The sequence below is a fragment of the Coturnix japonica genome, chromosome 4, assembly GCF_054131305.1.
Source record: "Coturnix japonica strain WE chromosome 4, WE-NBRP24, whole genome shotgun sequence".
Taxonomy (NCBI): Eukaryota; Metazoa; Chordata; class Aves; order Galliformes; family Phasianidae; genus Coturnix; species Coturnix japonica.
This window is the reverse complement of record NC_140666.1, coordinates 21,382,002-21,396,387: the sequence shown is the minus strand read 5'-3', so window position 1 is coordinate 21,396,387 and position 14,386 is coordinate 21,382,002. Positions and strand designations below refer to the sequence as shown.

The following is a 14,386-nucleotide window of genomic DNA, read 5'->3' as shown; positions in this document are numbered from 1 at the left end:
ATGTGGCGTAGCATTTTGCTTCCTACGGCATTGTGAAGGTTTCCCCTCATTGCTGTTGGGCTCCAGATCCTACATGCTAGCAACTGAGAATGGATCAGCAGTCTTGGTTTCACTTTTTACTCTTAATTTCTTTGTGTGATAATGAGTCTCTAGAGTCAAGATGCTTAGGTGGGGGCCAGTGTTATTGCTGTCTGTATTTCACCATTCTGCAGTTAATTCATGTGAACGTGTCTGCGTGGATGTTTTTTTGGTGTGTGCTTTTTTTTTGTGGATTCCTTCCAAAATGGGATTATGGCTGTATTTTAAATAGCCACTACTTGTGCTCACAGTCAACAGTTGAGTATTCCCTAAGAAATAAGCTTAAGTAGCCATTTTACAGAAAAGACGGGGCTGTAAGTCATTGGTTTTCACTCAGTGGACTACTAAGAAAAATATCAAGTCTCTGTATATTATTCCTGTTTTTGAAAGTGTGTACATCTAGTGAATTGATTTTAAGGCTCCTGGCTATTCACTAAAGAGGCTGCAGAACAACAGAAAACTAAACTTGCTGTTATTACAAGAAAACAAACCCTCCTCCCACCACACCCATCAGTGTAGCACAGGCTGATGCTACTGGTCTTCTGAGCCAGATGGGGTAGAATCATGACGGAGGTAAACACAATGATGTAATTCCAGGGCATGTGAAGAAGGTTTTTCTTCAGCAGAAAGCAGCAGATGTGTGTGATTTTTGTTGATTTGTTTTGTTTGGGTGGGGCTTGTTTTGGATTAATAGCACTGAGACTCAGTGCCATAGAGAAGCCTGTTGACCAGTTCTCCAACTCAAGCAGTGACAACTGCGATTTCTATATTCTGCTTTCTTACCTATTAGTAACAGTTTCTTATACAACAAAGTCCTTAAATACATGTGCCAGCATGAATGACTGATAAAGCACTCTTTCTGCTTCAAATATCTGCATACTTACAGGCACAGCTGCCATCAGTGTAGGCTTAAGTACAGTGCAGTCTCCTTTGCTGCCCTTCTTAATCTTACTCGACTGTAACACAGAAAAAATAATAGTTTATGAAGATGAAAACCAAGCAGCTCTTCTGAGAAGGACCAAAGCAGAGGGGATATGCAGTCATGGAATTTTCCCCTGTCCCTCTACTTAACACTTCCTGCTTATAATACTTTCTTTTCCCACTGTGATTGAAAAATGTAGCAATTAACAACAATTTCAGCTAAAATATCAGGTGTTTTGCAAGCCCAGCTGGGTAAAGCAAGTCCACCCTGTGGAACTTTTTGTTTTCTCTCTCTTGTCCTTGCACTCCCTCTATATTCCTCCAGAAGTATTTTCTGGCCTCATTTTTTTGTTAATGGTGAGTTGGTTTTTGTTTATTTTAAAATGTGATGCCATCTCTGTACCAGCAGAATGTACGGAAGCATTCTTCTCTAGCTTAATTTGCTCTCGTTTATCTTCATTACTAAATGGAATAAGGCAAAAACAGAGCTGCAATAATGAACTCAAACTGAGACTAAGAACTTAAAATCAGTTTATGGAGTCCTATGTGCAGTTAGTGTTTTAATAGCTGATCGTATCCTGATTTTTCTCTAGGATAACACTATACGCATTGATCAGGTTTTCTTCTGGATTTCCTGAGTATTATAAAAGCAAAAGCTTAACTAAAATTTGATGTGTGACTTGCTGCAGTAGCTCCACCAAGAATGTTTAATTGCATCATTTTCTGAAAAAATTATTATTAAGTGTACCACATACATCAGCACTTCTGTAAAGGAAGAGAGTAGCTAATCAAGAGCTCAGACTGTGAAAGCTTCCATTTGCTTTTGCTTTCCCCACACCCCTCACCTGATCTGACAGTGTAAGTGGAGAGGAATATCCAATCCTGCAGCCGTAAGTGACGCAAGAAATTTCTGCTGTCAGTTCCAATACATGGGCCAGGGGCAAATAACCAATGTAAGTATCCTTGGGCCTAGTAAAGGAAAGATTATCTAATGAACAATGATGCATGAGTGCACTGAAATACTGCTTTGCTTCTTTTGTGCTGTTTGGCTGTGTTTCTGGGAGACTCGGGTCACATAGACTTCTTCACATGCAAGAAGGGTGTGATTATAAATCAGTTTATAAACTGAATCAGTAAGAATCTTACCTCACTGAGACCAGTGTGAGTTATAGGATTTCCCTTGTTTTCTAGGAAGCTCAAGTTTCCTTAGTGCTCTATTGCAGGTTTCTTCTCCTTATGGGAGATTACATCCCAGGTGCCAAATTAAGGATGTAATCACTATTTTTAAACCATCACCAACACAATACATCATAGCATCTCCTCCTCAAACAGGTCAGTGGAGAGCTGATCACTGAAGTAATATCAGGTCAGAATGGCCATAGCATCGTACCATACAAAAGACTTATTGCAGGTTATTTTAGCTGCATTTGTGAATGCGGTGACGAAGATACATCCGCATTCACAAAACGTTTTCTCAGAACATTAGCGAGGGAGTTTGCAGATGGCTCCACTATGATCAAAACAATTTGTTATTTCTCTGCTCATTTCAGTGCAGAATACTGGATCAGATTCAGCAGTACATGTATTATCCATCCAGCAGGAGTCTCTCCAGTTGAATGAAAGTGGTAGGCTCTGGTATATTTCCTGAAGTGATTCTAGCTGACTGACAGCATCTAGCAAAAAAACTTTCCTATGTTTGACTAGATGAGTAATTTCCCCATCTGCTGATGTTTTCTAATGCATAGAAGAATGCAGAATCCATCCCAGGCATCTAGATAAAGGTGATGAAGGAGAAAAATGTAGTGCAGAAAAAGCACGTGGGACAAGATCTAGAAGGGCACACTTTACAAAGAACAGGGTGAGATCATGAACACAATGTGTATTTCATATAAACTAAAGATTAATTGGCTCACAATAAAATGAAGCTAATAGTTGGTGTCAGCAACAGGTTTTCCATAAACTTACACATTTTTAGAGGTTCTGTTTCATCCCTTCAACACCTGGCAACAAAGTGTTTCTTACCCCAGCCCAGGTATTCTCTCGCACTGTCCTGTCATTCCAGCTATCAAGTTCTTATGCTGCATCATCACTCCTTTTGGTCTCCCAGTAGAGCCGCTGGTGTACATCACTAAAGCCAGGTCTGTGGGAACTGGTCTGCTTGGCTGAATGCTTGCTATGGAATGCAAGAGAAAAACTGCATTAATTCTTACCTACTTTCTGGCTAAGTGCTGACCACTAAGGAAAAAGGATGTTCAAGGTTGGATTTTCTCCTTCCTTGAAGGTGTTACGGTCACTCCAGGCTGCCCAGTGTTGTAGGGTTATGTAATAGTTATTCTGGTGTCCAAGGTGGTTTTCCATTCTCGGACTGGCTCAGATAAAAGATGTTTCCAAGCTAACAAGCAAATAAACCTTTCAAGTTCTTTTCTCTTTAGAAAAATAGTGAAAATAAGGTGAATAAAAGGTAAGAGTAGCAGAAAATGGAACATGGAACCAGATTCTACTTCACTTCCCAAAATAAAGGCAGAGTCTTAGAGATATTCTGGTTTTATTTTAGAAACTTAAAATTAAGTTTTATCCTGAAATACCTGAAATGTGAAGAAAGGTACAGGACAATAAATAGGGATCTAAGAAATTATCCATTTATTTAAAGGGGTGGAGGATGATCCAGCCATCTGCCACTTCCCTTGTTTGAGACTTGGCACGTTTACTTTTTCTCCTACCCAACATCTTTGATCAGGTCTGATTTCACATCGCTTGATCGATTCTCTGAAGTGATTCACTTACCGTTTTCTGGTTTGGCTCCCAGCTCTTCCACTGTCTGCATACTATGAATCTCAACGTTTTCAGGGTATTCAGATTTATTGATAGTCTTATTGTCCACATAAATTATATGTTTAAGACAGGAGATCTGTGGCAATGTAGCCTGCAGAACAGAAAGGAGGTTGTTAGCAGTCACTGCTCTGTAAAATTAGTGCAGGTTTACTTGGAGGCAGGTAAAGCTGGGGCCAAGTTACCTTAAGTTTGCTCTCAAGGAGTTCTGTGCTGGTTATCAGATATGATGCTCCACATTCGTTGAGACCATAGGTTACTGCCTCTTCACCCAGCGTAGCATACAAGGTAACAACTGTTAATCCGAGAGAGAGAATGAGTACAGAAATTAAGGCAACAACAAATGCAAAAGCTCTTGCTGTAGCTCACTGCAATGCACTGTGGGGGGAATGAGCTCAATGGGATTTATTTATTTTTTTAAATTAGGAAATAAAGCAGCTTTTAATCTTTCCAAATCTGAATTGTGTTCTACAAGAGATCACAGGAATGAGGACAGTTATATGGAAGAAGAGAAATCATCAAAACAAAAAGATAAACTTAAATTCAATGAAAACATACTGAGCAGCTGAAAATGCATTCTTCTTCTGAGCACTTTGCAACCAGAATGTTGCAGGAGAGCTGACACTCACACTGCAAGGCACCAGCCACTGTTCCTGCAGTGCACTTCCACTTAGCTGAGAAGGCTGCATGTAACAAGTCAGATTAAATACTGACTGTTTAAATAAAATAAATCACATGCATAATGGTAAGGAACTTGAGCAGTTTGGCAGTGTTACCAAAATACCCACCCCCTTAGCCTAGCATCTCATTTTGGTTACCATTCTTCCAGTAACCATTTCATGTTTCAGATACGGAGGTCAGAATATAGACAGAAAATGCTACAACCATCCCACAGTCTGTGGGGAAAATGCAACTACCGAGTCCTCACAGTATTTAAGAAATTGAACAGTAAATTGCAGTGATCTCTAAAATGTACAGAATTCACTGGAAACTTCAAAACTCAGGTGATATACAGAATAAGTTTAATTCTTATACTATCAGTGTCAGGACTGACACATTCTTAATAGCCAAAGCAGTACTGGAAATCACTTCTATAACAAAGTACAGAAGTTCAGCACTCACGAGGGAAGTTGTACTTGAAGCAAGCCAGAGCTGCTATCATCCATTCTGCTCGGGTCTCACAGAATATAACAACGGTGCTCTTTGGGGTTAGTCCCAGGGCCATCAGTCCGCTCCCCAAGCGATTCACTTTCTGATTTACTTCTTCATAGGACAGCCATCTGTAGGTTCCTAAGATTAACTGGAGGAAGGGGCAACAACAGAAAAAACAGACTTGTTGATAAGTGACTGATGCAGCTCTTCTTGCTTTTGTGAGCTGGTGCCCAACGCAGCAAGCACTTCCATTTTTCTTGCGGCAAAGTCATGAGTGCATTCTCTTGTGCATTACTCTTTAACTACTATAAAGCACACATTTTAAGTCAAAAAGAGATTAAGGAAGACCTCTACTGTTGTCAAGGCAGAATATAAAAGAACTCAAAACCTAATCAGAACTAAATACTAAATGTTAAGCTGTACCTTTTTGAAGACTTTTCCATTTGGTTGCATTTCATTTTCTTCACTCAGTATTTCTCTGGTCCCGAGACAGTCCTTTTTCCCAAACTTTGCTAATGCGTGGTCAAACAGTTTGTCCAACGTGTCTGCTCCAGGAATGTTTATGTTTGCAAGTGAGTCAAGATGAGTGACAGAACGGTAGGGGCTTCCAGGTTTGTCCGAGATGGGCTTAGCTTTTAAACGCTTTGCCATAGCCTTTTTCTTCTTAGCATTGGTAAGAAAATACCAAGGAATAAATACAAGCATACTGTATACAGATATTAACAAGTACACAGGCAGCAAAAGAATGGCACGTACTTCTAGCCTAAGTTTCATTGTGGGTATTTGAAAAAGAAAATCTCTTAGTGTGTTCTGAGCAGGCAAGAGCAAAAGCAGCAGTGTGGTATGGTGTAGGGAGAAGCAACAGTAAATGAAGCTTAGGTAGCTTGGTTTCAAGGCAGCTGCTAGAATTTTAGTAACCTTTGGGAGCCAGCAGTGGACACCTGTGGGTGAAGACCAGAGCCAAGCAGAGAGCAGGGGGGGAAAAAAAGAGAGAGAATTAAATTAGTATTACAGTCAGTCCATTAGTTCTAGTCCTTTAAGATTTCACCTCAAATGCATCGAGACCAAGGAGACTGAATTAACTGGTACATGTGGTTGCATGATGTATCGGTGCATCTGCTCTGAGATTAAAGAGTGACTCTTCCATACTTGTTTGTTCCATCCACAAATATTTACTTTTCGAAGACCTTTCCCCCATCTCTGCTGGAATAGTTTGGGGCTGTACATTTGAAGTCTGTTCTCTTATATCTTAATATTATGTTTAAACTGCTTGTGTAATGATGCAGTTGTGTAACAATGGGAGAGGTCAAGCTGTTTTTCCCCCTAAATATTTGTTCTGCAGTGGAAAGATAGAGTAGGTGTCTTTACTGCCTTTCAAAATGTTAGATCAACTTATATTCAGATTAAAATGTATTTTGATACTGAGCCCTCAAAAACCTTCATGTTGTAATCTGAGAACAATAGAATATCCCTCTGTTGCTTTATTAACTTCACACCAATGGCTGTATTGATCAATTAATTTTTGTCTGTGAATGTTAGACTTCTGAAAAGGGATTGCACAGATTTAACCATCCCTCCAGAAAAATTAATAATAATAATCACACCCTACTTCAGTATATTTCAGAACTATGAAAATGGCATGGAAAATGGAATCTAATTTAAAACGAAGCACATTTTAGCAAGATTTTGTCAGACACCTTTCTTCATTAAGGAGAACTGGACCTGAATAAAGGTCAATGTCACACAAATGACACAGCTGCTTATCTTCACCTGGACAGCATGCAAACAAGGCATGCAAACACAGCACAAACAATGCACAGAACAGGAAACAGAAAAGGCAAAGGTGCATTGACAGAAACAGGGTACCTCAGACACGTAAGGGTGCAATGCTGACTAGCTTATAGGAAAGCTCAGTCTTTCACGGACAAGATCTGATAAGCAAAATACATAGGAATAGGGAAATTTTCAGGGCTCCATCAAGCATTAAAAGAATGTAGGCACACCCCAAAGCGTATCTTTATTAACGTGTTTGCCACCCCAGGTGAGGGAGGCTACAATTAATGTTGCAGGTTAAACAAGACAGCTGCTACTGACAGCACAACAGAGATCTATTAATAGGCTGTTGGTTTTTAATAAGGCTCCCAACGTTTGCAGTTGTGCTGATGCCAATATCAACAATATGTAACGTAAGATTGAGAGAACTTCTCATACTCAAAATAACACCATCACCATGTTGTTACATTTTTAATTAAACCCGTAGTCTGAAATGACTACTGAATGTGTCATGTACTAAACTCAGCTCAGACTTGTTCAGAAAGAATCTTTTCTTAAAAGAAAACTCTACATTCTTTTCAAAGCTTGTGTCCTTGTTCTGCTTTAGTTAACTTTAGTCAGCTGCTCAGCAAACAGTCAAACCTCAGAAGGGACATCACCCCACTTCCCCTACAAGCACCAGTTCTCTAAAATGAAGGTCGGTGGTTTATATCACAAATCTTGTTTGATGTTCTTATCCCAGTTAATTCAGTGTTCTGAAAGATGCAGTTGAGCTTGTACATAAAACAAAGGCCAGCCATACTGCTAGGACTAACACAGAAACCTCATCAGAACGTCTGCCTGAGATAATAAAATGAAGGGTCTTAATGGGAAAGAAGGTTGTGTTCTAAGACTGATATCCTGCTGAAATCACAACGTCTGAATTAACTGCATGTACAAACACACTTTGTATGCTTGCAGGCAGTTATGTTAAAGGTCACATAAGCAAACATTAAAGGTTGCATTACTTTCATCCTGAAATTTCAGGCTAGTTTGAAATACTCTTAAAAGTGTTTATAAACTGAGAACTTAGCTACTCTGTTCTCATTGTGGTGATTTAAAATGCTTCTATTCTGACATAAATCAGTTGGAATTCTTAACAGCAGTTGGATGGAAAAACTTCCTAAGTCCAAAGAAGAAAAATGTTACTTTTCCCTTTGAGCATATTCTTATAAAGAGATACATGCTCACACATGCATATATACCTGTATGCACATATGTATACTTACATGGTATCTGACAGCGATGCCCAAGCTTTATTTGATGTCAATTAGATCTATATTCAAACAGAAAATAAAAAGGAAGTGCATTTTAGGGTGGGTATTTTTTTGCCCTGCAGAGAGAATGATGTGAGGAAAGCATTCTTTCAGAATCTCTGCCCTATTGCTCCTGAAGAATAGCATGTGAACTGAGACCATCTTATACTCAAGCCCAGTAAATATTGTATTTTAAATACAATCCATAACAGAACAAAACTACTGAAATTACCAAAGTAGCTGGAATCCAAACCCATTTGGTTAGAAGCCAAACACAGCTATTCAAATTACACCATGGGCCTTCAATGTCTTTTTTAAAGTTGAACCAGTCTTTGAGAGGGAGGATGAGGGATTTACATCCACACTGATGCACAACCACAGATACCCACAAGGCACATCAAGTGCTGACTGCCACCAAAGTCTAACAACTGTCTTCTCAGTGAGCTTTGCTCACAAAGCAAAGGAAGTGTAGTGCGCGTTGAAGTAAAGCTAGTATAGAATATTAGAATATTTAGGATACGTAACATTTTGTACTGACATACAAAGCTTATTATTCCACTGAATTGTGCGGTGTAACTAGAATGTTTGGAAGCTGATCTGTCTACTTTGGAAACTACAGAACTTCCAGATCTTGATGTAGGAAATCACATTCCAAGCAGTAACAGTAAGCTTGCGTCAGGCGTGACTAAGAAAGTGTAAGAAAACAAACCAAATGAAAAGCAGACGCTGTTTCTTTTCTGGATAGCTGGGTTTGCAGCATTTCCAAAGGACTTTCCTCTAGCGAGTAAGATTATTTTATCAGATTTGAGATGATATCTCTGTAGACCAGAGTTCTTTTAACATTACAGTGTATGGATCATCCATGAGGTCACATCCTCCTTGCTATTAGTACGTGCTGGGTGTTTACAGACTTGGGAAGTTCAGGTTTGCTATGGGAAACAACCGAGTGAATTGGGTTATCCAGTAGTTTCACCTACAACTAGCGCTTCTGAGTGCAACCCAAAACCTGTGGTTAGAAACTTTATCCTAGGCAGATTAACTCCAGCAAGGCAGCAAATTATTATCTTCACTAGGAAAAGCTTTAAGTAGCCAAATCCCAAACACTGTAAAGGTTTAATATTGAAAGTATATGACTAACAGCATTTATTTTCTCCCTCTCGTTAAAGAGTTTGAGAGGGATCCAGTTCACCAAATAATATCATCATGTGAAGAAAACACACTTCTTCCAGTCTGTTTAGAACACTCGCTGTAGCTTCTTAAATGCTTTTTCATTAAAGTTAGGGAAGTGTTCTAGGAAGAATGCTTACAGGAAAAGAGCTGATTCTGATTTACAGCCAAACCCACACAGAACTGGGCTCTGCAGTGCAAGAAGTTGTTTAGTTTAAAACCATCAGAGGAAATCCCAGTTTTCCTATGACTGAGTTCCACTTCTAATGCAGACACAATTCTGGCCCTAGCATAGGTTGACTCCTTTCAGGGAGAACCAAAACCTTTCCAAAAACATCCATTTTGACTAAATAATAACTGTTGCTGGAATGTCTGTAGCATTCAGGCACATGTAAGCACTCTGGAAAGCACAGCGAGCATTTACAGGCGGAAAGGCAGTTCCACACACTGGAAAAAAAGCACCCCAACCAAGCAAACTGAGCTGAATAAACACATCAGTTATTAATTACGACCCATTTTTGGAAGGGAATTTAATCAATATTTCATAGTTCTCATTCCAGTATTGGAACTCAGAGACTATACAATATAAACAATGAAACTAGAGAAAGCCTGAGAAATACAGCATTGCCAGAATGAAGCAGCGAGCTGAGCACAGCAAACAAGCAGTGCTTACTGCAGCTCACTACAGTTTTTGATATTCTGTACATCCCCATGTCACACACACAGGAGGGAATGTTTCCAAGTAAGAGCCTTAAGAATCTTTGGACTTTTTTGGAGTTAGAAAGGTTGAAGTAAGAAAAACGAAGGGAAATGATTCAGTGTTTACATCATATTGGTGTTGTTTTTCTTTTTTTATAAAAAGCAAACGCTGCCAATTTTACTGCAAGTTATTCATGGTGGAAAAAATAGACACAAGGTCCAATTTTTGTTCCCTTTCACAGGCACGTTTCTACGTATTTTCCTCTTGCATAGTTTTGTACGTCAGGAGGCAGAGGAAGGCTGCAGAGCAATGCCAGCAGGTGTCTGATGTAATTCTGTGCTCCATAAATGCAACTGTAGCTCCAAGTCTGAGAGTTTTCAAGAGCTCTTGCTTTGTCTTTATAGTGTAAATATAAGTACCTATGTCCAAACAACTTAGGGAGAGGGGAAAGTTAGAGCGGATTCTGATGTGACTTTGGAGTCCCTGTTTAAATATATACATTCCAAAGGGCTGCTCTGAAAGTAGTGTCTGCTATTTTGTGATGCTGGTCCATGACATCAGAGGCAGATGTTGGTGGGAGGGCAGTAGAGGATGAACCTTCCCACCAATTTCCCATTACGTTTTGTTGCCATGTGACAGAGGGGCAGTGTGACAGCATGGCATCTGACATGGAAGTGAGGATGAAGCCAAGGGGTGGAACTGAATTCCTCCATATGGAACAAATGGCACCTACTGCCATTCATCGACACTTGTAGAATGTTTATGGGGGCCAAACAGTGGGTGTGAGCACAGTGAGGGGTGAGCGGTGCATTGCAGCAGTGGTGACAGGGAGGCACCTCCACTAGTGCAGACTTTAATGAGCATGGCATGCAGGTATTGGTTTATTGCTGGCAAATGTGCACAGCTAATGGTGGTGACTGGGTTGGAAAACAGTGTTTTGTAGCTGAGAATTTGTTCTATCAAGTGGTGTTGTTGTTCTGTTTGTATCTCTTGTAGTTTCCATGGAAATAAATAGGAGGCATTACTTTCAGAGAGACATATTTGAAATAGCAAAAGCACGCGTAGTATTCGGAAGTTTTGCTTCTCTTACTGCTGCCTGGGATAAGAAACAAGCAGTGAATGCAGTGATTTTCTTAGTAAATAAGCAAAGATCACATTTATTTTTAGTTTCAAGAAAAAAAATGGTTATTGTTTTCATGCCTCAAAATGTGTGTACACTTAACATCAACCAAAAAAATGAAAATCAGTCTGGTTCAGTTGTCAGCCATCTATTGGCAGAACTTCCAGCATCACTGTAGTGAAAGCCAGAGCAGCTGAGCTTACCCTGTATTTCCTAATTATCTAACAGAGTGGTGTGAAACTGTCTCTTCTAATCTTTACAGGACAGCAAGCAAATATTTAATGAAAGGATAAGACCTGTTTATGTGCCCCAAAGGCAGAGAACATAAAAGGTTGAGACATGATTTCACAACTGAGAACTGTCCACTGAGCACACACTGAATTAGGAAAGTATTTCCTCTAGGCCCACCTCTGTTCCTTCTGCCTCATTAAATTCTACCCAGAAGCTGTACTGTAAATACTTTGGGCTCATTCACTCCAACACTTCCTCCCTTACGCTCATGCACTCAGCCTGTACTGGTCATGCTGTAATCTGACCACAAGCCTCCAGCATATGAGGCTTTGAGTCAGTCCACTTTATATACTACTGTATTGTGTATGCCAGCATTCAATTTAACTGAAGTTAAAGTGTTTGTTTGTTTACTTGTGGCAAAGGAATGGAAAGGCAACCTTTTGTTTTGCTGGTGTTCTTGCCAAAGGAAATGAACGTGGTATGGCTTGCTGGCTTTGTGTTTTTGCCTGGAGGTTCTGGAGAAAAGCTTACAGACAATGTGGAAAATAGCCCTTCATATTGGTGGGTCTCAAACAATTGGTATTTCAGAAGAGGATGGAAAACAGTAAACACTCAAAAAGTACTGACGTTACCTCAAAACTCCTCTAACATCTACAAAATACACTGTCTGAAGGGTACAAAAATTAGAAACAAAAATGAAAGCACACGCCCCGTACTTCTAAAGAAGCACTTCAGCCTGACAAACATCTGAAGGTACACCCAAACTCATGAGGCGTGATGGCAAATGTTACTCGTACTCCTGTGTTTCAGCAGCAGAGCTGTGCAATGGTAGCATTTCACCCAGCTTCTGATAACGAGCACACAGAAAGGCCAGTGGTACAACCAAGGACATATTTCAGAGGATGTGTGGCAATACAAGTTCTCCAAAAGCTAAATAAACAGCTGATTAGAAATTGATAATCTCCTTCCTGCGTGATGTAACAAGGATGAACAGAGCAGCCAGTTCTGAGTCTGTGCTTTGCTACACCGTCATTTTGCAATACTAAGGCTGTGACTTACATGGCTCCAAGGACCCAACTAGAGCAATTCATCTTTGGGGTTTTTTTACAGCTGTAGATTGCTTTGCAAAAGCACAGAAGTAGTGGATTGTCCTAAAATTGTTAGATCACATGGTCTAGAAGATCAGATCTGTTTGAGACCCACCAATATAAAGGGCTGTTATCTAACTTGAAAATATGACTGAAGATGCTGACCACAGGCCAAAGAAAGACACTTGGGCTGGCAAAGGGAAAAGTAAGACAGTGCCAAAGCACAACATAAGTGCAACTCCACGCTGCACTTGATGACATTCCCATTGTTCTGTATGGAACAGGGCTATCAGAAAACAGGTACGCTATTAAGTCAAGCTGTTTTACTTGGCACCAAAAGGGACCAGCCGCGCTCCCACAAGTCACTTCCTTCAGGTAACTCCTGGAACTACGCAGCCAGGTCCCCTCACTCAACACTGAAGGGCAGGTCTGAGTTTGCTCTTGTCTCCCATTGCTCCCACCCTCGGCAATGTGAGAATTCACTCAGAGCTGTTTTGGATTTTTTTTTTTTTGTTTTTTTTTTTTTAATAAGGAAAAATTAAGAACTGAGTTTCACTGTATTTTCAGGACATACTGTAAGCAATATATGGCATGTTAAAGTCTTCAAAGTCAGATGTAGTGTTCTTGTTTCTGCAATAGTAATACATGTGTGATGGGGTGTTACTGCGGAAACACAAGTTACATTTGTACTTTCTAGCTACTATCTTATTTTCAACAGAAAAAAAAATCATTATTGATATTGCTACTGCTACATAGATTAAATATTAATGCTTGTTTCGTGGCCCCACATTTGGTACATTAGCTAACACCTGTGCAGCACAACCTGTAAGAAATCATATGTGTTCCTGTGACAGAGTACTAGAAATATATCAAGTAAAGCAGCATTTACCAATACAAAGTACAGTAGAAGTATGAATCTATTTCTATGTATGAATCTATTTCTGTGTGAGAACAGAAGTCAGGAGAAAGTGAATACTGAATCTTTTTATTTTTTTTAAATAGGATTCTGCTGATACATTTGCTTGACAAAAGCTTAGTGATGTGAACAGAGCAAGCTGGTTGTTGACAGCTACTTCTTCCATTTCCTGAAGTAGATCAGCATTGCTCTATAATAACCTTTTTTGTGAATGGAGCAACTCAAACATTAAAATGCCAAAGAGCATGAACTCAAGTCCAGTCTGGCAGCCAAACCTGCAGCGTAAGGACAGATCATAATCCTCTCTTCAATGCCCTAGTAAAGGATTCCAGGGAAATGAACCTCCCACACCCCACTGAAACCCATAAACAACTACACACATCAACAGCTTCTTTTCACTGTAGTTACCCTGACACGCTGTATTCTTTCTGAACGTCTCACCGACTACAGCTGCTGTGCAATTTAAGACAGAGATTCTACACATCATTCTGTATTACTTCATGAAATCAGGCTGTAGCTTATTTGCAATCTGAAGGAGCTCTCTCCACGCAGATGTTCTGATACACAGATGACTGGGAGTGCACTTAAAAACTGGTTTAAGAACAGTGCTCCCACCCATGGCCTTTTGAGATGGAAGCCCCTGAGGTTTCAAGCATGAGCCGCCTCTATTTTGCATTTGATTCTCATTGTGCAGCTAGTTCTGCTTCTAATGAAAATGGTCTGCACAAGCACAGTATTTCTCAGTGAAAATCCTGTGGTGTTCTCCATCTGTTGAATTTTACCGTGGTGGTAATTTTAGCAGAATTTTAGCATAGTCTGTTGTTTGGCACATGGTGAACCCATCCTATCACTTCCCAATCAGACATACCTGGACTCATATTTACATTTCTTTTGTCTCTAGATCCACAGCTGGAATTCACAGGGAAAGATTTAGCTAAGACAGAGCTTTGCACTGTAACTTTTTACTCATTTTATCCTCTGTTTTGTTACTGAACTTGCTTTCTGCTGCTTCCATGCTGTGCTTCGTGACAGACAGATCTTTAGGGTGCATTTCTTTTAATAATGTTATTTGCAACTCTATTTTTTATATATGGAAGATCTGGGGGTGTAGCCTGG

The 14,386-nt window shown here is 39.9% G+C and overlaps 2 protein-coding genes across 18 annotated transcripts in view; one reads left to right on the top strand and one right to left on the bottom strand.

The window, feature by feature from the left end:
* TMEM164 (transmembrane protein 164) overlaps window positions 1–14,386 on the top strand; it is an 86,485-nt gene that overhangs the window by 11,492 nt on the left and 60,607 nt on the right. The gene's annotated exons all lie outside the window — the stretch shown is intronic.
* The window catches only part of ACSL4 (acyl-CoA synthetase long chain family member 4), a 32,578-nt gene that overhangs the window by 7,370 nt on the left and 10,822 nt on the right, over window positions 1–14,386 (bottom strand). For 4 of the 17 annotated variants that reach the window (XM_085546199.1, XM_015860454.3, XM_015860456.3 and 1 more), the window contains 8 exons: window positions 8,022–8,068; window positions 5,404–5,921; window positions 4,951–5,128; window positions 4,014–4,123; window positions 3,784–3,922; window positions 3,022–3,172; window positions 1,845–1,968; window positions 963–1,034 (listed from right to left, as the gene is read on the bottom strand). In XM_085546199.1, coding sequence (XP_085402325.1) covers window positions 963–1,034; window positions 1,845–1,968; window positions 3,022–3,172; window positions 3,784–3,922; window positions 4,014–4,123; window positions 4,951–5,128; window positions 5,404–5,754 — 1,125 coding nt within the window. In that variant the 5' untranslated portion in view covers window positions 5,755–5,921; window positions 8,022–8,068. The remainder of the gene's footprint in view (window positions 1–962; window positions 1,035–1,844; window positions 1,969–3,021; window positions 3,173–3,783; window positions 3,923–4,013; window positions 4,124–4,950; window positions 5,129–5,403; window positions 5,922–8,021; window positions 8,069–14,386) is intronic. The other 13 variants (XM_085546201.1, XM_015860457.3, XM_015860460.3 and 10 more) reach the window with 5 other exon arrangements.